This window comes from Crotalus tigris, unplaced genomic scaffold (genome assembly GCF_016545835.1).
Source record: "Crotalus tigris isolate CLP2741 ecotype Arizona unplaced genomic scaffold, ASM1654583v1 scf7180000018879.704157, whole genome shotgun sequence".
In the NCBI taxonomy this organism is placed as follows: Eukaryota; Metazoa; Chordata; class Lepidosauria; order Squamata; family Viperidae; genus Crotalus; species Crotalus tigris.
The window spans coordinates 582,632-607,441 of record NW_024097253.1 but is presented as its reverse complement, the minus strand read 5'-3'; the positions used below and the strand labels follow the sequence as shown (position 1 = coordinate 607,441).

General features: G+C 37.4%; 2 protein-coding genes and 1 long non-coding RNA gene across 17 annotated transcripts in view; 2 read left to right on the top strand and 1 right to left on the bottom strand.

Annotated features, from left to right (window-relative positions):
• The first annotated feature begins 1,137 nt into the window (after positions 1-1,137).
• Positions 1,138-16,284, top strand: LOC120314293 (eukaryotic translation initiation factor 1A, Y-chromosomal). Its single transcript, XM_039357241.1, has 7 exons — positions 1,138-1,349; positions 4,519-4,602; positions 8,675-8,778; positions 10,349-10,399; positions 12,176-12,257; positions 12,377-12,468; positions 13,752-16,284. Exons 1-7 carry the CDS (start codon positions 1,334-1,336, stop codon positions 13,755-13,757), a joined length of 435 nt encoding a protein of 144 aa, XP_039213175.1. The 5' UTR covers positions 1,138-1,333; the 3' UTR covers positions 13,758-16,284.
• Positions 1,360-24,347, bottom strand: LOC120314295. The gene is made up of 3 exons (XR_005558398.1): positions 23,366-24,347; positions 5,578-5,674; positions 1,360-3,835 (listed from the first exon to the last, which is right to left on the bottom strand). It is a non-coding gene; the product is annotated as an uncharacterized LOC120314295 (long non-coding RNA).
• MAP7D2 (MAP7 domain containing 2) overlaps positions 22,770-24,810 on the top strand; it is a 64,814-nt gene continuing 62,773 nt past the window's right edge. For 6 of the 15 annotated variants that reach the window (XR_005558394.1, XR_005558392.1, XR_005558395.1 and 3 more), the window contains exon 1: positions 22,770-23,301. Coding sequence is in view for 11 of the 15 variants with exons in the window: in XM_039357230.1 (XP_039213164.1) it covers positions 23,250-23,301 (52 nt within the window). In the remaining 4 variants the exon portion in view is untranslated. The remainder of the gene's footprint in view (positions 23,302-24,810) is intronic. The other 9 variants (XM_039357227.1, XM_039357232.1, XM_039357234.1 and 6 more) reach the window with 9 other exon arrangements.

Here is a 24,810-nt window from a genome sequence, read left to right as displayed (position 1 = left end):
CCGTCACCTGGAAGTGGCCAGCACATGGCCCTCACCTACTTCACATATCTGGCTTGGTGGGTTCTGGGGGAGGGAATGCCATGAGCAGCGTGAGAATCAGCTTTGCACCTTGCTGCCTGCTGAAACTGGGCAGGCTATGGGCTAGACAGCATTGCACTTCTCATCAGATTCGCACCACCCGGCTCAGCTCTTGGCGCTGTGAGGAGAGCGCCCTGCTGCCTGCTGAAACCAGGCAGGCTGGGAGCTGGGCAGCCTTGTGTTTCTTTTTGGATTTGCGCCGCCCAGCTCAGCCTCTCGGCACTGTGAGGAGAGCGCCCCGCTGTCTGCCGAAACGCCTCCCCCAGAGCCCATCAAGCCGGATATGTGAAGTAGGCAAGGGCCATTTGCTGGCCACTTCCAGGCGATGGTGCATTTTTTCATTCCTCACAAAGAGTGACACCTCCTCAGCATGCACCCAGAGAGTGCGGCCGACGTGGCAGGGGCTGGTTCCTTGCTGTTTCCAGATGGCCTTGTGGAGCTAAGACTAAATGCGTTTCAACATAGATGGCCACTACAAAATTGTATATTGGCTCCCGGCCAGCCTGGGCCATGGCAGCGGGGGCCATTCCCTCATTGTTTCCAGGATGGCTTCGCGGGCCATATGAAACCACTTTGCGGGCCGCATCCAGCCTCCGGGCCTTGTGTTTACATACCTGCTTTAGAGAAAGTGGGGAAGAAGGTAATCAGGCTACATATCCAGGCTGTGAAGCAGCAAAGGCAAAGAGATATAGAAACTCGAAACTTGTTTGAATTTTTACAGTCCAGGTACGGGATTTCTGGTGGGCTGATGGTTAAAGGATAAGTTAGTAAAATTGCAGCAATGAATCAGGTACCACTGTTTGGAAGGAGGCTTACGGCTATTTGTAATGCTTATGGATAAACTACTATGATGTCAAGTAAATAGGCAGTAATATACACATTCCTCAATTAATTAAATGGAATGGATTTCCAAATAGTGTAGTGAAAACGTCACACCTCACCCCGAACTCTACCAGCTCGTAGGACCGCCTTCCTCAGCACTGATTCCTCCCACCGGCGGAGGGCGCTAGAAAGGCTCGCGATCTCCCGGAGGAAGTTGAGAGAGCGCGAAGCGCATTCTGGGACCGAGATTTTCTTCCGCCTTTCTTCTCAGAGGGCTTTGGCAGAGGCCGTATCGACTTTTACCTACTATTGCGCGACGTCACGCTGTCAGTTTCTCCTTTTGCTCTTTGCCTGAGCCAGCAGTGTAAAAAAGGGCTCTTTCCTTTTCGTTCGGGCTCGTCAAGGCTGTGTCCGCCGATTGGTAGCTGCCACCATGCCGAAGAATAAAGGTGAGGCCTTTCTGACACCCCCCCCCCCAATTTGGCTTCCATCGACTCCTCTCCCTCCCCACGCCGTTGTCTGCAGATGAATCCCCCGAGGAGAAGACGCCGGTCGCCTCGTCGGCCTGGCTCTTTCCGTGCTTTCTTGGACCCAAGGGCTTTAGTTTTGTACGAGGACTTCTGTTCTCCACGTGTTTCGCTCCGTGCTTTCTCCCTCGTTTCTGGGTGAAGCCTTTTCCTAAGATAGTTGACCGAGAAATAAGTCTGCTTACAGACCTTTTCTAGACCTCCTTCCAGTTACGTGCTGCTACATAACTCTCAGAGAAAAGTAGTCTCTCTTTAATAAAGTGGAGCTTACTGCTAAGGGTATGGTTACAGGTTGATTCTTCCTGGTTTTGACCGGATATTATACATTTAACAGAAATGAGAGGCTGTTGGTTTAATTTTATGAATCATAGGTTGGCCTTGATTTTTAGATAATTGATATCTGGATTTCTTTTTTGGCCTCTTATTTTTGTCAATAGAGGGGTATAAGAATACCTTTCAGAACTGTTTAGAGACTGTCCCTACTGTTTATTACCAGGATACGCTTCCCTGTGATGTTTAAAAAGATCCCACATTGATGGAACATTGAATATGTTTTTATCATTTTAATATTGAAAATGAGTATTTCACTACTGTGAAAACTAAACTGTGGTGGTTCATTAACATTCAGAATTGAAACTGTTCTTAATTGCATATGTGTAGACCTGTATACCATGTGTGTGTGTATACACAGGCAAGCATACAAACATATATCCATACAAAATATTTAGAAAGCACCCTGGCTTGCTTTCTTTCATCTCCACAGCAAAGTAGAAAAATATACCAAGATTTGCAAATATCTGAACCAAAAATTATTTATATCCCACCTTTAAAATATACCCCCCCCCCCAATAACCATGTGAGAAGAGTTGGGCTGAGAGTGCCTGGCCCAAGGTCACCGAGCTGGCTTTCATGGCTAAGGCGGACTAGATAAAATATTGTTTATTTAATTCAAGGTTGTATATAGCTTTCCTAGTAATTGATTAAAGTAGTTTTTACTGATCTAAAATGTCTGGGAAGTTGTACTTCCATAATCTCCAGATATTCTGGTCCTATGGACTAGGTATTCCTGTTTCCAGTATCACTAGGCTAGGCAAATCTAACCTACAGTTTTTTTAGAGTGTGGTTCCACGTTTGCATGTAAGTATCTAAACTTTTGTTTCTTGTAATAGTTGCTATTGTTAATTGCAAGTTTAAGCATCTTTGGTATTTTTATTGCTATTACTTTAATCCAGCTATATAGAGTGGATATAGAAAGTCAGGTTTTTGAGATATAAAAAAAAAATCAGACCAAGGTAATCACTTTATAATTCTTTCCACCTTTAGCATATAAGCTGTACAATTCAATTGAAAAACAAATATTTTAAGGAGAGAAAATAAACTTACAGTGATGTGGTTGCATAAAGATGCACATGCTAAAATTAATACTTTGTTGAAGCTCCTTTTGATTTTAGGACAGCATTCAGTCTTTTGGGATAGAAGCTTATCAGCATGGCACATCCTGCTTAGGAATCTTTGTCCACTCTTCCTTGCAAAAGTGCTCCAGATCTGTGAGATTTTGAGGACATCTCTTGTGCACAGCCCTTTTCAGGTCATTCCACAGATTTTCAATTGGATTCAGGTCTGGGCTCTGGCTGGGCCATTCCAAAACTTTGATCTTCTTCTGGTAAAGTCATTATTTCGTTAATTTGGAAGTAAACTTTGGGTCATTGTGTTGAAAAGTGAAAGTTCTCTTCATCTTCAGCATTTTAGCAGAAGGTTTTGTGTCAAAATAGACTGATATGTGGAACTGTTCATAATTCCCTCCACCTTGATTAAAGCCCCAGTTCCAGCTGAAGAAAAGCAGCCCCAAAGCATAATGCTACCATAACCATGCTTCACTCTGGATATGATGTGCTTTTGGTGATGCAGTGTTGTTTTTGTGCCAAACATACTTTTTGGAATCATGGCCAAAAATTTCAACCTTCGTCTCATCAAACCATGCATATTTTCCCACATGGTTTTGTCAGACTTTATGTAGGTTTTTTCAAAAGGCTTGGATGTTTTATTTGTAAGAAAAGGCTTCCCTCTTGCCAATCTACTCAACAGCCAAAATGTATGAAGAATACAGGAGATTGTAGTTACATGTAGTACACAACCAATACAATCAGAAATTCCTGCAGCTCCTTTAATGTTGCTGTAGGCCTCTTGGCAGCCTCTTGGATCACTTTTATTGTTTTTTCATCAGTTTTGGAGGGACAAACAATTCTTCGTAATGTCACTCTTGTTCCATATTTTCTCCATTTTTTGAAGACTGTTTTCACTGTGTTCCAGTGGTATATCCAATGCCTTAGGAATTTTTTGTACCTTTCTCCTGACTGTTACCTTCCAACAATGAAATCATCTTGTTGCTTTGTACACTATGGCTTTTGCTGTAAGAGGTAATTGAGTAAATGTCAGAAAAATCCTTCTAGCATAGCTGAATTTTATATGAGCATGATCATTTAATTGAGGGCAGGGGTTTACTGACTACTATTTACTGTAGGTTTGAATGTGATTGGTTAATTCTGAACACAATCACATCCCTAGTTATAAGAGCCTGTGGACAATTCTGCAGCCACATATTCTAGTTTTTCATTTTTTCCACAAATTGTTTTTCAGTTGAATTGTACAGTTGATAGGTTGTATTAAAGGTGGAAAGAATTCTGAAGTGATTTATCATGGTCTAATTTTTTTTACATCTCAAAAACCTGGCATTTTAATAGAAGTGTGTGGTTTTTCTATATCCATTGTATTTGGTATTAGATGGAAATCTAATGTATCATAATAATTTCACACTTTTTGGAAAGGGTCTAACATAGCTCTGGTATCAACAATAGTGTTATTGGAAAGTTTCAGATTTTGCCTTAAACCAGCCACCCCCAACCTTTCCAGCTCCATGGACCAGCAGCAGTGGATGGCAGGGAGGATGGTTTCATGCATGCAAGCTAATCCCACACATGTGCAAATAGAGCTTCATGTGCTCACCCGCCACTTGCACAACCTGGTTCCCAGCGACCCGGGGTTGGGGAACCCTGCATTAAACTATTACTTTTTCATTTTTTTTGCAATTTAGGAAAGGGAGGTAAAAACAGACGACGAGGTAAGAATGAAAATGAATCTGAAAAAAGAGAATTGGTTTTTAAAGAGGATGGACAAGGTAAGATGTATTGTCTTTTTTCACTTTTTAACATTAAGCGGTTCCGTAGGAGGAAGGCTTATTTGTGGTGTTCTTGCAGAAGATTGTATTGGTATATGAAAAATATAGGCCTCACCCAAGTGATGTACTCTAACAACAAGAACATTTTTTGTTGAAAAATTGGTAGAACATGCAGAGAGTACTTTTTGGGAAAGTACTGTACTGCATTTGGTGTGTGTGTGTCTATAGTAAAAAAAATATCTGTTTCTTTGCACACTTTCATTACTGGCATCAGTTATTTAGTGTTGACGTATTCTTTTAAAACCCTATGCTGAAATAAGGTAAATTATTTCAGAAGCTTAAAATCTTATTTTGTTTTTAAAGTAGCATCACATGTAAAACAATTAATCCTGTATTATATTGGATGCCATAATATTAATTTACATTTTATTGGACTCACAGGAAGCCATAGAATGAAAAAAACAAAACCTAAAAATATATAAATTAATGTGCTCATATCAAATAATATAGAGGTCATGTGGCCTGTTACTAATATGTTTTTTTTTCAAAAAAGCATATTGATTTGAAAAATGTAGAATAGATTTAATTCTAGGGTAAGATATCCTACATTAGTAATAAAATTTTATTTTTAATTGAAGGGATGAGAATTTGCAGATTTCTAGTCATTGGGATGATTTTCGTGTGTGTGTGTGTGTGTGTGTGTGTGTGTGTGTGTGTGTGTGTGTGTCAAGTGAGAGAGAGCCAGAAGGGAAAGGGAAGAGAAAGCTGAGGTGTTAGAGAGAGAGAATGAATATTCCTTTGTGAATGGGAGAAAGGTTGTTTCTTTTGTTTTTACAATGGCAGTAGCAAATAGTACTTGCTGCTGAACTGTTGCTGCCAAGGCTTTTGATACATTGAAGCATTCCAGCTCAGCAGAGCTTATCTGGACATTTTTCTTGGAAGATGAGCAAGCTGAGAAATCTGTCAATTACAAACCCAAAGAGCTGAGTCCCAGTTCCAGGAGAGAAAGAACATGTACTCGGTCTTCTGTTTATGTACTCCTGTTCCTAATTCCACTACAGAAGATTCTCATCTGGAATTGGAAACAAGAATTCCAACATTTAGAATTGCAATGGGACCACATAAAAACAAAATGATAACAAGGCAAAGGAGTGGCAACTTGCTTGGAAAGGAAAATGATAGGAGCTGAAGCTTTACAAAATCTTGACTCTAGTGAATCAGGACTGGAAAATTAAGGATACCCAGAGAGTTAATCTTCTGCTGGAATACTTCTCTGATAGCCTTCTTGAAGCTATATATCACAGGGACTGCATGAATTCCTGATCTTTAGATTGGATATGTAACTCTTGAGAGACACAAAATAAATCATGATCATGGAACAGACCGAGATATTGGAAGAATTAACTATTAATTCTTTATAGAATTAATTCTCTGTTAGGATTTAAATAGAAAAATCATTACTCTCCAAGCTCTCATGCAAAACATGTTGATGCATGGCTTAGTGATTGAGCTTTCACATATTCTTTTTGGAAGGACAAATGGGCACCCAATCAACTCCTAAGTAGAGCAGTGCCAAAATCTTTAGCAGGAGAGAGAGGGAGCTGAGTAGGACATTTTTGTGTTTAACAAAGGAAGAAAAGGCACCCCACAGAAGAGAAAGTCTTTGTTTATTGTTGTCACCCAGAATAGTTTGTATGTCACTATATAGAAGAAAGAAAACAGACAAGAGAAGAAATGGAAGGCTACAAACCAGTGGAGCACTTGACCTGAGAAGTGACCAAAACTTCTCCAGTGTTTTTCAGTACACTTTCCTTTTTATGTTTACATCTCAGTGACTCAGTTGTCAGGTCTGCCTTATCATTACTGTTTCAGTTTTGATGGGTTCAAGTAATTTCACAGGGCTGGAGTTTACTTTTACTTACCCAGAATACCATGTCCGCCATATGAAATTCCAAATGCCAGTGAGCTACATTACTGTGAAGTATGAAGGAATCTTAACCTACTTTCCAAACATTCTGAACTTTGATATATCCTCAATAGAAAGGAAGCAAGCCAATTACCTTCCCACAGACTATACAACTGTGTTATAAATATGTCACATTCTCAAACACGTTTTTATTCTGTCTGTACTTGAACAAGAAGCTTAGGCGCGAAGGCAGATACTAAATCTTGCCAGTGACAGCTCCTGTCCAATATCCCTAGAAAAGTCTAGGAAATTACATTTATATAATAATTATAGAATGACAATCTGATTAATACTTCAGAATAAATGACAATGCATATTTATTTTAATTTATTAAAATGCCTTCATTGCTACCTCCACTAAGCAGGATGTATTGAGGCATTCAGCTTAGATAAATCACATTTGTATGAATGAATTCTTGCATTGATACAGAAACTAGCAACTATTTTGTACACATTATACGGGCTTCTCTTAAACATCAAAGCATGGGAGAAAGAAAACAGCTGCTTTCAATTATTTATGTATCATGTTCTCATTTGAAAATAAATTACTTTTGGAGTTTTATGCTATCATCTCATTTCTCAATAAATTTTAATAGGATTTATTGTTCCTAGACAATTCATTTCCAGTCTGATTACAGTATCCTGATTACACTATGTCACTGTATTACACCGTATTACGGGATAATGTTTGATTCTAAAGGTTCACATTCCTTTTACCATATAAGGACTTCTGAGTCAGCAATAATTTGCCAGAGAAACAGCATATTTTATTAAATGTACTTTATTATTTTTTTAAAAAGAAAAATATAAAACCAAACACATTATTAAGGAAGAAGATAGGGGCTCATTTATGGTTTTAAGAGCAAGCAGGGTTTTTTAATGTATGATTAGCCCCAAAATATATTTAGGTTCTGAAAATCTACAAAATTAGAAAATACTTTAAAAATAAAGGCCATGCTGAATTTGCTATAAACCTAATTACTACCATTATTTGACATGGTAATGAATGGCATACAAACTAGAGTTCACTGTAGTAGAGTTGTAATTGTGAAATTTCCCTTCATTTAAAGTCTTTAGATTTTACTTTACAGTGTTGTACATCACATCCTAATTTTATTGTTCCACAAGATGTTGCTTCTGTGGTTCATCTTTAGTGGACATGTAAAAAGTTATTGGAATCAAATGTGTACTTTAATTCAGAGGATTCTTAAAACAAATGTACAGTTGAAACCAGTTTTTCTTTCTTCCCCTTTCAGAAGAAAACTGATACCCAGTGCAGCTCACACAGTAAAAGTATTCCTTGACTGTTTTAGGAGTCTAAAATTGCCCACACATCTGCATTTTGTACCAGCTGAAGCTTCCAGATACTTTTCAAAGTGCTTTTATATGTATGTGTGGCATTGGCACATACACGAAAAGAGCAGGGCTTGCATCACAACACCATGTCTGCCATCTTGACTTTTTTGACATATAAGTACCCCATGAATACCACTGCACAAATAGGTAAACTCATGTACCATTATTTCCAGCAATTTAAAAAGTCAAATACAACAGCTTGAATTGAGATTGAAAGAAGATGGGCACTCATACAGCAATATGTTTTAAGAGTAACCAACAATTTGCTGTACCAGTTCAGGTTTAGAGATTTTTTTTTTAATTATACTTTTATTTAAAAGGTAATAAAAGCCTACAAGCCTACAACATGTTTACCTTATCTGGATTTAGTTTATTTATTGTTACCCATCTGGATCTTCATATTTGACAGAATATGGCTCAGTATTTTACTACTTTTCTTAAATATGAGAGAGGGAAATAATGAGTTGAACAGCAGACATCTTGATTGAGATCAGCCCTGGATCTTATGATGCATTTTGTTTTAAGATCCTCACACCCCAGATCTGAAATATCTACACACAAACTTTGCTTTTTCAATATGTGAACCCTGAGTCAATTGATGGATGATGAAATTCAAATAGCTATAGCTACTTTGTGATGCAAGGTTTTTAAAATCAACTGTCATATATTAAAATCTTGAGACTGTTTCTCTCTGGTATAATAGCTATAAATGTGTTACATAATTATCAAATTCTTAAATCATGTGTTCCAGAATATGCCCAAGTTATCAAGATGTTGGGAAATGGCAGACTGGAGGCATTATGTTTTGATGGTGTAAAAAGGCTGTGTCATATCAGAGGAAAGTTAAGAAAAAAGGTATGTTAATGCATTCTGATATAGGGGCAACCTCAAATAAGTTGGTATATTAAACAACTAATGTGACAGTATAGTATATATATATATATCCTGCTACTGGTTCCAAGGTCTTGATTTCGTGGAGTGACCTGTGCCTTTCATAGCACAATACTTCTTTTACAGATAAAACTAGTGACTCAAAAAGCATTTTATTATCCTGTGTTTTGACTGCTGCATTTGCTGATTTTACCATTACTATTTTTGGTTTTCTTTTTTATACATCTTTTATTCTTGCTGTATCTTTTATTCTGCTCTAATTTCTGATGCCCCTGGAGGTTCTACACTACAAACACGTAATATGTCTTGTAATTGTTCTATGAACGGAACCCTGAATTTGGATCTTCCATGCCTTGAACTAAAATGTCTCAGATTTTTATTTTTAATCCATGCACAGAACAATATTGGGCTGTTTTCATCTGGGTGGAAGTGGTTAAGTGGGAGGTAGAAGAAAGCCAAAGAACTGAATTGGCAGCTGAAGGAAAAAGGCTGAACAGACCAGTGGGATGTGCTGTGCTTGAAGCTAAAGGGGAGAAGAGAAAGATGATGTGCCTCATTCCTGCCTTAATTACTTTCTTGGATTTGTTTTGTCTAAAACCTGAAACAATGAAAGCACATTTGGTTCTGCCAAATCTTGGATGACTCTAAATGGTTTGATAGAACCCATGAAACAATTATTTTTCTTAGATTTGAAACATTTTTTTCCTGTTTTGCACATACACCTGGTCTGTATATTTTGTTTGCTACTTTTTACCATTTTCATTTCCAGCTGATTGTGGTTCTGGTGGTAAATACTTCCTATTTTAAGAATTTCACTGATTATATCTCCTCCAATTTTCCTTACACATTTTCTTTTTCCTTGCTGTTTTCTACATTGCATGCTGTTTTGAGCACTGAAAACACTTTTTAAATAAGACTAAATTAAACAGTTTCTGTAGTGCTGTTCCAGTTCCTGGAAATCTTTCTTCCTTCTCTATGAACTGTTACTCTACCTCTCTGTTACTTAATGTATCCCATTGCTAATGACTCATTGCAGATATTCTCCCCACTAACTGTAAGCATGCAGCATTTTGGATCCATTCTGTATTAGCATTAAACATTACTTTATAACTCAAAGCCTCAATGGTACAAGGTTAATGGAGTAGGTGCTGTTGTACATTATCCAAACTTTTAAAAGTTTAAAAATTTCTACAATCAGAATGTTGAAGGTTGAACATGGCATCTTGTTACTTTTTTTCCGTATAGTTTTTCTGCTCCAGAGTGCATAACTAAATGTGAAGACATGCAGGTAGACCCAAGTGTGATTTAACCTCTACATTAGTGTGCAATATTATGCACACGTCATATTATATTCAGCAACTGATCAAGTACTTGAATTATATAGCTTTCACCAAGATTTATTGCTTATCTCAGCCAATTACAAGTCTTTTAAAGATTACATTTCGTTAAGTGTTTCAAGTGAGAAATATATTTTTTAAATGTTACTGTGGAAAAAAGAATAAAATTTCTTTCAGTTCTTTCTTTTGATTTTTAGGTTTGGATAAATACATCAGATATCATACTGGTGGGTTTAAGAGACTACCAAGTAAGTATATTATGTTACTGTTATTACATAAGGCAATGTAATGACAGTTTGGCTGATTTTTTGTCAACAGAAGGTGGAACTCATAAACACTGATTTAGTCATTCACATTTATTTTTATTTTCTATGAATGTAAAAAATGTAAGGATACTTTTCTTCCTTTGGATGTTTTTTATAAATCTTGAACAGTGCTTTAGGTAAAAAATAATTTAACATTTATAAAATTCATGTTTAAGCATAATTTATTTAAGCCTAAATTGCTCAAAGATGTAACATTATCTTTCAAAACAGACAATATACAGGTTACAGGATAAGAAGAAGACATCTTTCTTTGACCTTAGGTAGTTTTGCAGGAAAGTTGAGTCATGTCATAAACAGGTAGTGTTGAATAAGGATATGATTATGAGACAATAATATAAATGATAGACTATATGATATTATAAACTATGCGTGTTGATTCATCTTCAAACATAAGTATGTAAATGCGTTGTTCTAACCTAGGCTATATTAGTAGTAAGACCCAGAGTTACTTAGCATAGTATTGTAATCTCAGTACAAATACTGTGTTTCCCCGAAAGTAAGACCAGGTCTTACTTTCTTTTGGCCTCTGAAATAAGCACTAGGGCTTACTTACTATGGGTTCAATCCATAGCCCAGTGCCTGCAGCACCGAGTAGACGTGCAGGCTGACGCTTAGCAGCCCAAAGGCGGAGGTGCAGGTGGCAAGGTTCCACCGTCGGCCGCTGGCAAAAGGCCCTGGCAGGCCAGTGGCGAGGGGGTGCTCCGGAGGTCGAATGGAAGATCTGGGCCAACTCACCCCGCATCAGGCAGGAGCATCCCAGCAGGGCGATCCAGAGCAGCATGGCCAGGAGGGCAAAGAGCCCCTGTGAGGGCAGAAGCAGCACAGGCAGCCACTTGGTGCCCGCCGTGGGCAATAAGTGTCCCAGGAGCAGAAGGGCCAGCAGGCAGGACGGGTGGAGACTAGGGTGCACCAAGAGCTTGGCCCGCAGGTGCCACAAGAACAATAGCAGAGCTGCGACCAGAGCCAAGATCAGACAGGGCAGTGGCAAGTCGCACAGCAGCTGTGTGGCCCATGCAGGGAGCCGCTCCTGCCGCTGCCCATCGGCCTTGATGAAGAGCAGCCCGGCCCAGGCACCACCGGCCCCCAGCAGGTGCAGCAGGCCCAGTAGTCTGGCCTTGGTGCTGGTCAGGCGGCAGCAGGGCAGCTTCTGAAATCGATCTGGGGAAGAACGGACTTACTTTCTTCCCTTTTCATCCCTTCTGTGGTCCCTTAAGAGCCAAGTGGCAATCGCTTGGGGAAAAGGTAAGGGGGGGGTGAAGAAATCTTTCTCCTCCCCCCATAAGCGCTCCCAACATCAGCTGGCCACGCCCCCCATCTGGTTGACAATCCTGCCGCTAGGGCTTTCTTTGGGGGGAGGACTTACTTTTGGAGAATCATTGTAGTATGGGAAGCTGAGTGGGTGGTTAGTTTTTGCATTACCTAGTAATGTTATTATAACTTGGTAAATAGCATAGTCTCTCTGTAATAGCTTTAATAATACATATTTTGAAGAATACATAGATCTTCTAGTGAGCTATTTACTACAGTGTTCTATTCTCATTAGTAGATGGTACAGAGCAAATCAAAGTAAATTAATGTTTAAGGTGTCAGAGGTTGTGTCTCTCATTAGATATAACTTGATAAAAGAAAGTGTTTAAAATATCCTAATAAAGTTTTCATAAAATTCATCTGAAATCATTTTTATCAACAATAATTTAGGATAACAAGGCTGATGTCATTCTAAAATACAATGCAGATGAAGCCAGAAGCCTGAAGGCATATGGAGAACTTCCAGAGCATGGTAAGAAATTCTCATTATTGCCCAGGTCACTGTGAATAAAGGACACACATACACTTAGCCTCTTACTCAAAAACATTTTCAAAAATATATTCATGGTTTGTGTTTTCATTTGTACATAGCCAAAATTAATGAAACCGATACATTTGGGCCTGGTGATGATGATGAAATCCAGTTTGATGATATCGGGGATGATGATGAAGATATTGATGATGTAAGTAATCAGAAAGATTTCATTTTAAAATTAACATGTCTGTTTCAAAGAGAATGTATATTCATAATTTTCATCCTCAGCTTTGTTATATCTTACCTTGAGATCTAGCAGGGATATAGTGAAAATTCTCTGAACTTTGGAAGGTAGGCTTCTCATTGAAAAAGATCTGCCCTATGTAATATGCTAGCACAGAATTAAGGGGTTCTTGAAACAGAGTACTATAGGTTTTATAGTAATATGCTACAATTTTTGTCCCTATAGTATAGAATGACAGTGTTTGAAAAATTGAGATTCAGTTTCAGCTCCTGGAGGACCATAGAAGGTTGAAGGTGGTGCTATTATATCACTAGGAGGAATGCTGTTGATATTTTTCTAAACATATGTTCATATTTTGGCAGAGAATTAGAATTGGTGACTTATGAGTAGCAAACCTTCATCACACCCATCACACCCTCCTCAAAAGTTCTGTAGTGCATGGCTGAAATTTAGCCATTTTCCACCAGATGTTGCACCACATGAAACTTATAGGATGTTATCCTTGCTTATGATAGTAACAAATTAGGATTTATTTATTTTTTTACTTAGCATGAAATAGACATGAAAGGCAGACAGTGGTAACTCCTGCTCAGAATTAGGGCTGACCTTTTTTCCTTGCAGTTCAATTTGATTTCATGTGGATTGCCAGAAACCTTATCTAAGCACTTCCCATGGTGAGGAGATGAGATTGTCAAGTTCCAGTCATTTAATGCATTAAAAAGCAGTTTTGTTCCTAGTATTTAAATAGATTTCTGAAAGATTGAGCAAAATTGCTTACATGTAAATACTATAGTGATTCATTATACTTCAGTATTACAAAAATTGAGACTTTTTATAAATCCTTAACTGTCCTAATGATACAGAGGTTAATGCTTTTTTCAGACATTGAGATCAAATTAATATGGGGAACATCATAAAAAGTAGTTAAATTATATGTGTGTTGCACACAGTTGAATTACATGATGCCTGAACAGTCATGTATTATAACTACTTTCATTTGGTGTCCTTTGTTGAGGTACTAGAGGTTTTTGTTTTGTTATTAGCCATCAGTTACCCAGATTTCGTGTAAAATGGATAGCCATATACATTTTCTAAATAAAATAATAAATGAGAACAATTTCAGTTTGAGTAGAGTAGTTCAGAATACAACACATTAAGTTTATTTACTAGATAGTATTGCCTATCTGTTCTAATCTGAGCAATTGTACTTTAATTGCAACATTTTAACATTTTTTTCATACTTGCAGATCTAAATGGAACTGAGAGGAATACATTCCAACTTTCCACCTCAATTATTTTGTTTTCAAATCTTTATGCCTAAGAAGACTGAAACTGCACAACATTTGTAGTTACAGCATATCAATATGTACCCAATGTTTAAGTATTTATATTTCTTTAAAAACAGAAGTTGGACTCATAAAAGTTAAATGAAATAATATGGCTATTTTTATCTCTACAATAGACTCTTACATCTGTATGTAAATACACATACTATAAATTTCACACTGGTTTATCTGTTTTCATCAATAAATGTCACTAAGACATATTTTTGAAATAAAAAATATCACCCTATAATTATCAAGAATTTTGATTAAATACCAATTCAGGTTAGTATTCAGTTGGCAGATGTAGTGTAGTTTCCTAGTATCCCTTGACAACAAAGAAGAATTCTAACAACTGTTAATCCCTGAATCTGCTTTATAAGCTTTAGTTGCATATTATTTTTATACAGTATTTAATCATTGTTTCCTTTTCATAGATAATATTTCTAGAGTGGAGAAAAAATAGATTTCAAAAAATTATGTATGTTTGAACAGCTAGTTTGTATTGGTAGTGATAATATTGAAATTAATTTCTGGGTGGCATCAAATTTAAGGTATTCATTACTTTAACAGACATACACTTGCCACATAACCAATTAAAAATATTTTGCCCTTATGAAATTAAATATTTCTGTTAATATATATATTTTGCTGGATACAGTGTTTCCATGGGTTGCTTCAACTGGAAAGATTAGGGAGAGTTTGGCTTAGCAGATTCCCCCTTTCCTGAAAATTGCTGTAATGATTTAGGAGAGAATGTGCACATATGGCAGGAGGGAGGGGAAAGCCTATATTTACTATAATAACAAGAATTGATGCTATTTGTGGAAGGGCAAGCTTAGATTCAATTCAGTTAAATAGGTTCTTTAGAAAGATTTCATTTTAGTTTTAGATTGAGTCTATTATGAGGTACAATTTGATAAGCAATTTTGTATGCTCTTTATCAGTATATGTAAATATGACATTCTGAAAACTTAAATCTGAACCATCAAAGAGACAAATGAATTGTTTGAGTTTGATTAGAAGTAAAGACCTAAACTTTCGGCAAAGATTAATAGTCATATTTATACATACATTGGATTTGGTTGTCCTTAGTATTCTGTTCTGTGTTTTCTGACTAATATATTGACTGCAACAGTTTACATAATGAAAATTATGTTCAGAAGCTTAGTGGTTTTTTTAACAGAGATGACAATTATTCAGAAATCTGAGTTCTGAATATCACATGCATTTTGTTGCGTTTGATTGCAACTGCATTATATAGATTGTTCACAAATCATGCTGAGCTGTATAATTTAACATTGCTTATCTTGCTGTCTGAACACAGACAAATATAGTTTATTTAACAAATCATGGGTAAACAAGCTTTGCATGCTAGACAAATACAACCTTGTATTACTATTCAGTTACCCATGAAACGTTGAATTCTCAAGTTGAGGGCTCTTGACAAGTACTGAAGTTCCTACACTGCTTGCCACTTTTGCTATTGAATCATACCAAATTTGCTATCAGATGATATCAAATGCTTCATGTTGACATGGCTTTTATCATGCTGCAAATGTGCGGAAAAAAGATTTTTTAAAACCACCAAGCCGGTCTGCTCTACTGTACTCTGTAAATGTATAGTGTCAATTAGTTTTCTGATCTTTAAATAATATAAAAGGGTTTGGGATGAGAATCTATTTGGAGCTTAACGACAGATAAAAAATGCAAATATTTACATTTCCTTGAATAAAAGAAACAAAACCAGAAATGCTTGGATGGAAGAAAATAGTAGATATAGAAATACTGAAAATCTTACCACTAGTAATGTTTCTATTAATGCCAAAATTAAAGATGCATTGAATGGTTTGATTTATATATAAATTTATTTTTTAACAGCATCATTTATATTAGTTTAATTCTGTTTGCTCTGACTGCAGGTCTAAATATTAAAAACTAAGATACCTATATAGGTTTAGACACGGGAATTTAGCTTTGGAATAGCAGTAAAAAGGCAGATACTTTTGCAGTTGTGTTTCTTAAAGATATGCTTATCTGACTATTCATCTAAGGATCTTGGGTCAGGTGGGATGTTTACTTTATCTTCACAGCAACATGAATGATATATGACAAAATATGGTTTGTTAAGATCTCCCAGTGAACTGCAATTACATTACCAATGTTTCTCAGAATATATTTTTCAAACATAAATTGCATAATGTTATTAAGTTTGTTAATTTAAAGGTTTTCTGAAACTGGTGCTGCTGAATCTCTTTGTCCGAATGAATATGAAACTTTCTCAGTACATAAGATATAAATTTTGTTCATGTAATAGTATTCTTGCCCTTAAATATCAACTGTTTTCTTAAAAACTGATGCCATGTAACAATATAGTGTGCTGATCATTTGTATTTGAAAAATATGTACTTAAAGGTTGTTTATGATAGCTTAATTAAACAGGCATGTAACTCCATTATATTCAGCAGAATTGACTGAAACCAGGTTACAGTATATATTGTTCCTTTGTGACATTTCAACTCCCAATCTCATTGAAAAATAGTCCTAACAATAGTAATGTTTTCTATTACATTCAGTTATCTTTTTTCATGGTTTAATCAATGAAGAAAGCATTCATACACCAGGTGCTTCAGTCTCTAATTCTAGTCCCAGATCAGTACAAACTGTTTTTTGCAAATGAATTACATAAATAATTGAAAAGCAGATTTAAATTGGTATACTGTAGTAGATTTAAATATTTAGTCTAATTGTTTGGGGATGAGAAGATCCAACAATAGTATTTATAGTAAAGAATTGGTTTAAGTTTTATACATTTGGGAATTTTAACTTTCATTGCCTTTTTTCAGAGAATAAACAATATTTTCTTTTCAGATGCCCATCTATCTTAGTTTCTGCCCCTCTCCATACCTTGTATTTCAATGAGGGCAGTTTAAGATGGAATTTTATGCAGGCTTTTTGCAATTATGAATGAAATACTTGTCACCACAGATGGCATCAAAGAGCTGATCTCCAACACAAACAAAAATGTGCCTGGACAAGATTAATATTGAATAAATAATTCAGCCTGGGACTACAGGCTAAGCTAGAAGAGGGGGACTGGATCTTGGATGAAGGCAATGGCAAGGCAATATAGGCAAAAAATATATAGGTAATACCTATATTGTTACCAAAAAAAATCCCCTATTTGGAACTACCGTATCTAGATGGTCACTAGGAGTCAAGCTTTGCTTTTTGATTAGATTCCCAAACTAAATCTGAAACATCATTCCCACTTGCAAAAAACTATGTTATGCAGACCTAGAATATATTCTAAGATAATAAATTGCATTCAATTGCATTGATTGAAAGGTAAATCAATATATAAGAATAAGTACAATTATAACAGTTTGGGGATAATTTATTTAAATCAATAGTTATATAAAAGTCTAGTGTATTTCTTATTTCCTGTCAAACTTAATACTTTAAAGTAGAAGCATTTAAGACCCTAATTAGAGGTATGACTGGTTAAGGTGAAAATGAACTGTTGTGTTGAATGCTACCAGATGCAGATGAATGCTATTCAGTGGTCACCATATTTCAACTCTGGACAAGCTGATAATGGATTTTCAAGCAATATCCCTAGTATCTTAATTAAAATGAATCATTCCTCATAAAATAGGAAATAATCTACATATTGGTGAAATTGAACATGAAGAATTGAAGTTAAACTCAACAATTCCTAATTCTAAAATTCTGATTCGTACTTGCATTACTTCTATTTCTTGGTTAAAATTTATTTCTAGTCCAATAATTAGAAGATCTGATCTTTGTTTCAAACCAGTTTTTTTTTTAAGGTAAACCATGGTTATGTATGTTTCAGGTGTGCAAAGCTGCTGTTCAATGGGTTTGCTTTTGCATTGCTGTAGAATGTAGATGTTGATACTCCCATATACAGGTGAAACTTGAAAAATTAGAATATCGTGCAAAAGTTCATTTATTTCAGTAATGCAACTTAAAAGGTGAACCTAATATATGACTCATTACATGCAAAGCAAAATAGTTCAAGCCGTGATGTGTCATAAGTGAGATGATTATGCCTTACAGCTCATGAAAACCCCAAATCCACAATCTCAGAAAATTAGAATATTACATGCAATCAATAAAACAAGGATTGTAATAGAACAATATTGGACCTCTGAAAAGTATAAGCATGTATATGTACTCAGTACTTGGTTTGGGTCCCTTTTGCAGCAATTACTGCCTCAATGCGGCGTGGCATGGAAGCTATCAGCCTGTGGCACTGCTCAGGTGTTATGGAAGACCAGGATGCTTCAATAGTGGCCTTCAGCTCTTCTGCATTGTTCGGTCTCATGTCTCTCATCTTTCTCTTGGCAATGCCCCATAGATGCTCTATGGGTTTCAGGTCAATCAAGCACAGTAATCCCACGGTCATTGAACCAGGTTTTGGTGCTTTTGGCAGTGTGTGCCTCTCCATTCTTCCTCCAGACTCTGGGTCCTTGGTTCCCAAATAAGATGCAAAAATTGCTCTCATCAAAAAAGAGGACTTTGGACCACTGAGCAACAGACCAGTTCTGTTTTTCTTTAGCCCAGGTAAGACAATTCTGACATTGTTGTTCAGGAGCAGCTTGACAAGAGGAATGCCACATTTGAAGCCCACGTCCAGGATCCATCTGTGTGTGGTAGCTCTTGATGCACTGACTCCAGCTTCAGTCCACTCCTTGTGAAAATCCCAACACTTTTGAATAGCCTTTTCCTGACAATCCTCTCCAGGCTGCGGTCATCCCTGCTGCTTGTGCACCTTTTTCTTCCACACTTTTCCCTTCCACATAACTTTTTATTAATGTGCTTTGATACAGCACTTTGGGAACATCCAACTTCTTTTGCAATTACCTTTTGAGGCTTTTCCTCCTTATGAAGGGTGTCAATGATGGTTTTCTGCACAACTGTCAGGTCAGCAGTCTTTCCCATGATTGTGATTCCTACTGAACCAGACTGAGAGACCATTTAAAGACTCAGGAACCCTTTGCAGGTGTTAGCTGATTAGAGTGGGACACTTTGAGCCTAGAATATTGAACCTTTTCACAATATTCTAATTTTCTGAGATCGTAATTACATCATCAGTTTATTACATTTTTGCCTTTAAATGCATTACCCAATCACAACAGGAACATATATATTGACTTAAAAGTATTTTACTTACATTGGATAAAAAAGACTTTTGGATCAGCAGTTTTGGATAAAGAAGAAAGAAGTATGGGAAACTTACCCTAATATCATAAGAATTACTGCCAATATCCTAAATATACATGTCCTGAAAAAATTAAAGACCTGTGGCACTCCTGATACAGATGTGAGGAACAAGTGCTCAGCATAATGCTAAGAACAATGTTTTTATCCATATGATTTCCCTGTTGGGACAATCAAATCACAGGCTTTAATATTCATGTAGAAAAATGTATTCTGACAGTTGCTAGCTACTAGATTTTTCAAAGAAATGCCTTTTGCTCATTGTCACTCAAGGGAAATGGAGGAGATTGCAGATTCAGCAGGATTTAACAATTTAGTACACTGAACTGTGCTGCTCAAATAACAGATTGTTTTTATAATAAAACCTACATATGGAGATAATAGTCATTCTGTTGAGATTGTCCCCATCTCTTTTTCTTAATTTCTACCCTGATAAAGTGGTTTTGATAAAATCTGACTCGCTTTCTAATGAGCTATAATAAAAAATGCTCTCTAGCAGATAGGAGAAACAAACAGCATAGCTTCGATATTTTGATGTTTAAATCATTTGAAGATTCTGACTGCAAGAGGATTCCTAAATATGAAGCATTTTAGTAACCCAACTAGTAAGATGTTAAAATACAGGTAGTCCTCAACTTACGACCACAATTGAGCTCAAAATTGATTTTGCTTAGTGAGAAATTTGTTAAGTGAGTTTTGCCCCATTTTACGACTTTCCTTGCCACATTTGCTAAGTGAATCACTGCAGTTGTTAAATTAGTAACACAATTTTTAAGTAAATCTGGTTTCTCCATTGACTTTGCTTGCTGGAAGTAACAAAAGATGATCAATATTAAAATTATAGACTGATCATTTCTTTGTCAGTGGGCAAATGTACAAAATCAGCAGGGGATCAAATATTTTTTTCTAAGCTTTTTCTAAGGTCAGCATAAATATCTGCTTTTCCATTTCCATGTAGGCTCTAATCTGTGTTGAATGATCCTAAACATTATTTTGCTAATATATGAAATTAAGGATATTGATGGTTTGCATACTCTTGTTAAATTTCCTTTTTTGGGGTATTAGTAGTAGACTGACCTACAAACTACAGGCTTAGTAGTGATCAAGTGCTAATTTAATATCCTTTTACAGAATAATAGGAGGTCTTCTAATCCACCCCCCTGCTCAAGCAGGAGACCCTATATCATTTCGGACAAATGTTGTCCAATATCCTCTTTAAAACCTCCAACGATGGAGCACCCACAACTTCTAGAGGAAGGCCATTCCACATTAATTGTTCTCACTGAAAAAATTTCTCCATAATTCTAGGTTGGATCACTCTTTGATAATCTTTTCCCCATCACTTCTTGTCTTGCTTCAGGGAAAGTAAGTCGATCCCCTCTTTCCTGTGACAGCCCTTCAAATATCAGAAGATTGCTATCATGTCACCCCTAGTCATTCTCTTTGTTAGACTAGACATATCCAGTTCCTGCAACCATTCACTGTATGCTTTAGCCTTCAGTCTCTAATCATCTTTGTTGCTCTTCTCTATACTTTCTAGAGTCTTAATATCATTTTTGTATCATAGTGACCAAAACTGGATGCAGTATTCCAAGTGTGGTTTTACCAATGCAGTATAAAGCAGTACTAGCACTTTACGTATTCTTGATACTACCCCTCTGTTGATGCAGCCTAGAATTGCATTGGCTTTTTTGGCACTTGCAACATATTGCTGGCTCATACTTAAATGATTGTATACTAGGACTCTTAGATCCCTCTTACAGTTATTGTTGTAGAGTCAGATATCATCTATTCCAGTGGTTCTCAACCTTTTTAATGCCATGACCCCCCCCCAACCGGTCATAAGTCGAGGACTAAACCGGTTGTAAGTTGAGGACTAAACCGGTCATAAGTAGAGGACTTTTCCCATGCGTGGTGCCGCCCCCTGCAGACAGAGACAGAGCAGGCTGACCACCAGCTGGGCCACCAGCTGGGCCAGCCCAAGGAAGGTAAGGCACCTGCCGGAAAAGGGGAAAAAATGGCAGACAGCCTTGCTTGGCGACCCCCATGAAATGGTCGATCGACCCCAAATGGGGTCGCGACCCATAGGTTGAGAACCACTGATCTATTCTATACCTGTGTAATGCCTTTTCTCAACGCTAATTGCATTTTGTTCGACAGGGCCCTGTGTTCAAGTCTATCAAGATTCTTCTGAATCTTTAGCCTTCAGGGTGTGGGGCTATTCCCCCAAACTTGGTGTCATCTGCAAATTTGATGAGTTCCCCTTCTATTCCTTCTTCTAAATTGTTTATGAAGATGTTGAAGAGTACTGGGTCCAAGACAGAACCTTGGGGTACCCCACCGCATACTTCCCTCCATGCAGATGTAATTCCATTGTGGACTATACTCAACATTGTAGTCAGTTACAAATCTATCTGGTGGTAATGCTGTCTATCTCATATTTTTCTATGTTACCAAGAAGTAGTAAAATAAAAATAAAAAATAAAATAAATAAGTAGTCTGTGGTCTATTTTATCAACTGCTTTACTTAAAACTATGTAAACTATGTCCACAGTATGTCCTCTGGTCTACTTATTTAGTCACTTTGTCAAAGAAGGCAATAAGTTTTTGTTATACTCACAAACTAACCAAGAACATTTTGACTTTCCAAATTGTGTGAATTCAATCCATTTAGTTGGTTTCATTTATCACAGTCCTAATTTGTCAACTAAACACATCATGGTTCAGCTAATAGTCTACATTGGATAAATGTGTAGTGCAGATACCCTAATGTGCACTTAGCTGTGGGAACAAGAATAGAAAGGTGAACAGTATAGAATTATTTAAGTTTGTGTATTAGAAAAAAGGTAGATTAATAGAATGTAAGTAAATAATATGAATCTATCATATCAGTGAAAACTGTAATAATCATTTTGGAGTTGTGGTGAGAAGGAACGAGATGGGATGGCAGCCTACACTTGTTCTTGTGCAAGATCCTTAGTTATAAACAGTGGTGGGATTCAAATATGTGAACAACCAATTCTCTGTGTGAATGCCACTTCAGGAAGTCCATTTTGGGCCTGGGCAACAAAAAGTTAACTACTGGTTCTGCCGAAGTGGTGCGAACCGGCTGAATCCCACCGATTATAAACTTTAATTCTATCATAGAGGCAAAATATTTCCCCAGCATTATTCCTGCTTGTTTTTTTTTCCTGGATAATTCCCAATAGCTTACAAATATTCAACTGGAGATTTAGGAGTTTATCAGAGCTCCTGAGACATCAGGATCCCTAGAAAACTAGGGTTCAGATAGTTTACCTTTCTATAAGATTGGAGGATTTATCTCTGCTTCTGTGAACTTTTTTTTTCCTGTTAACTTCCTTAATGCTTTAGGGTACCTATCTGAAGCTCCTATTTCTTGCTGTCCTTTTTTCCACTGTATCCCTGTATTCTTCCTCGTATCTCAAAAGAAAGCCTATAAAGTCGGACTGGGAGAAACTCTTCGGGGGCTTTTGTCAAATAAACTTCACTACAATGATCCGAGGGAGAGCATATGGTGAATTTGCACTTTGGTTTGAAAAAATACAAACATATGGGAGAAAATGTACTGCCCGAACTCGTTTCTCGTCCGCGTGGTTTAGTTTAATTCTCCCGTTAATTGACAGGAGTGCTTAACGTAAATCTGGAAATTCAGCCAACCACCCTGAAGCAACCGTTTGCGTTTTGCTCTCTGCCTCCCAGAGTAGCAGCTTTGCTTTCGGGACCAGGGGCAACCGTCACGAATCCTTTTTGGCGCGCACTCGCGATCAGGCTGCCGAACAGGCGCTGGTGCCTGGGGCAAAAAGAAGAAAGTAAGGGAGCACGAGCAGGTTGCCACACGTTAATCAAAAGGTAGCAAGAGCCGCGGAGAGAAGGAATGTACACCTGGAAAGTGCCAGAAGCTACGCGGCCGCTGAGGCTCCCTAGTTTTCAGCAATTGCTCTCTCAACACCCACCGACTGTATCAGTCTCCAGCCTCTCCAATTCTCTAACCACGCGTCAGGTGTAGTGCCGAAACGAAGTGCGCCTGTGCGGTGGTGGCCGCGCAGTAGCAGCAGGAGTAATACTACATTATTATCGGTTACGGTGCTTTAAGCGCGGTCCCAGGCGGCTGGGAAGAAAAGTAAGCAGCAGTATCTAGGGTGCCGGAGGAGGAAAATGGCGGAGCCGGGGACACCCCGAACGTCTCCCTTGTATTCGCGGGCTTCAGGTAGGGGCGAAGGACTAGATGACACGATCTTCTGTGGGTGTGGTTTGTAAGCGAAGGCACCTACTTTGTGGAGAAGCCTGCTGCCTGGGACCTCCTGGTCTTTTCTCCGTCGCCGCTCTGGGTTCCCTCGGAGCAGGTGTCCTTCCGTTCTTGGTGCCCAAATTGTAGCCGCAACCCGGTGTTCCTATTGTTCGGTTCCAGACAAGCCCCATAAAGAGCCGCTGTGTAGTAGCGAGATTTGCGAGGGTGGGTGTGTGCAGTGGCATTTGGCAGGCGGGTTCGTTGGAAATGGTTACGTGGAGAAAACTGGGACGGCGCCAAACAGCCTTGGGAAGGTTGGGGAATGGAAGGTTGAATGCACTCCAACACTGATGAATGGAGGCCTTGCGGGAGGTGGAGGTGAGGACCGAAGAAGCAGAGGGCTATTTTATTCCTAGTCTTCGGAGATATTAACTAACCTAGGAATAAGTGGGGCAGTAAAAAATAGGAAGAACAATCAATATTCGGGTGGTGGGTCTTTTTCGTCCAAACACCGGTCAGTTTTTTTTTAATTTTTTTTATGTATATTTTATTAATTTTTTACAGTTTGTACTTTTCATCTTTTCTCTCCATTCCTTTGATTTTTGGATCCTGTCTAACATTCCTATTCAACACTTCCAGAGTTAAGATAAATAATAGTGCAGATAAAGGACATCCTTGTCTTGTGCCCTTTTTAATATTGAAACTCTCCATGAAATCTCCATTCACAATTGTTGTGGCCATTTGTCTATGATAAATTGTTTGAATTATATTCATAAAATTTTCTCCCAAGTCCATGTAGTTTAGTTGTTGAACCATAAATTGCCAATTGACATTGTCAAAAGCTTTCTGTGCATCTAAAAAGATCAAAGCCATTTGTTTTCCTTGGTGCATTTCGTAATATTCCAGTGTGTCTAAAATCATTCTTAAATTATTCTTTATTTGTCTCTTTGGTAAAAATCAATTTTGGACTGAATGTATAAATTCAATCAAGAATCTCTTTAGTCTTTCTGCTATTATTGAAGCAAAGATTTTATAATCCACATTTAGTAGAGATATTGGTCTGTAGTTCTTTATCAGAGTCAAATCTGAGTCTTCTTTGGATATTAAGGTAATATTGGCATCTATCCATGTATTTGGTAGTTTGGCTTTTAGTAATACCTCATTACACACTTCTTGCATTGGTAAGATTAATGTATCTTGCAAAGATTTGTAAAATTCTGCTGGTAGCCCATCTGGTAAGCCTGGTGTCTTACCATTTATTTTTTTTTGTCTTTTTATAGCTTTTGTCAACTCCATCACTGTTATTTTCCCATTTAGCATATTTTTGAAATTCTCAGAGATTTTTGGTGGCTTAGCATTTTCTAGGTATTGCCTTATTTTTTCCTGTGGAATTTCTTCTGTACTATAAAGTGTTTCATAAAATTCTTTAATTATTTTTTGTTGCATCATTTTGACATTGTAGATTGCCTCTCACCTCTTGTAGTTTGT

What these genes read in the sequence shown, in the direction of transcription:
- LOC120314293 (XM_039357241.1), top strand. An exon ending in TGGGTTTAAGAGACTACCAA is followed by an intron (nt 10,400 to 12,175) that starts GTAAGTATATTA and finishes ACAATAATTTAG; the next exon opens with GATAACAAGGCTGATGTCAT. An exon ending in TGGAGAACTTCCAGAGCATG is followed by an intron (nt 12,258 to 12,376) that starts GTAAGAAATTCT and finishes ATTTGTACATAG; the next exon opens with CCAAAATTAATGAAACCGAT.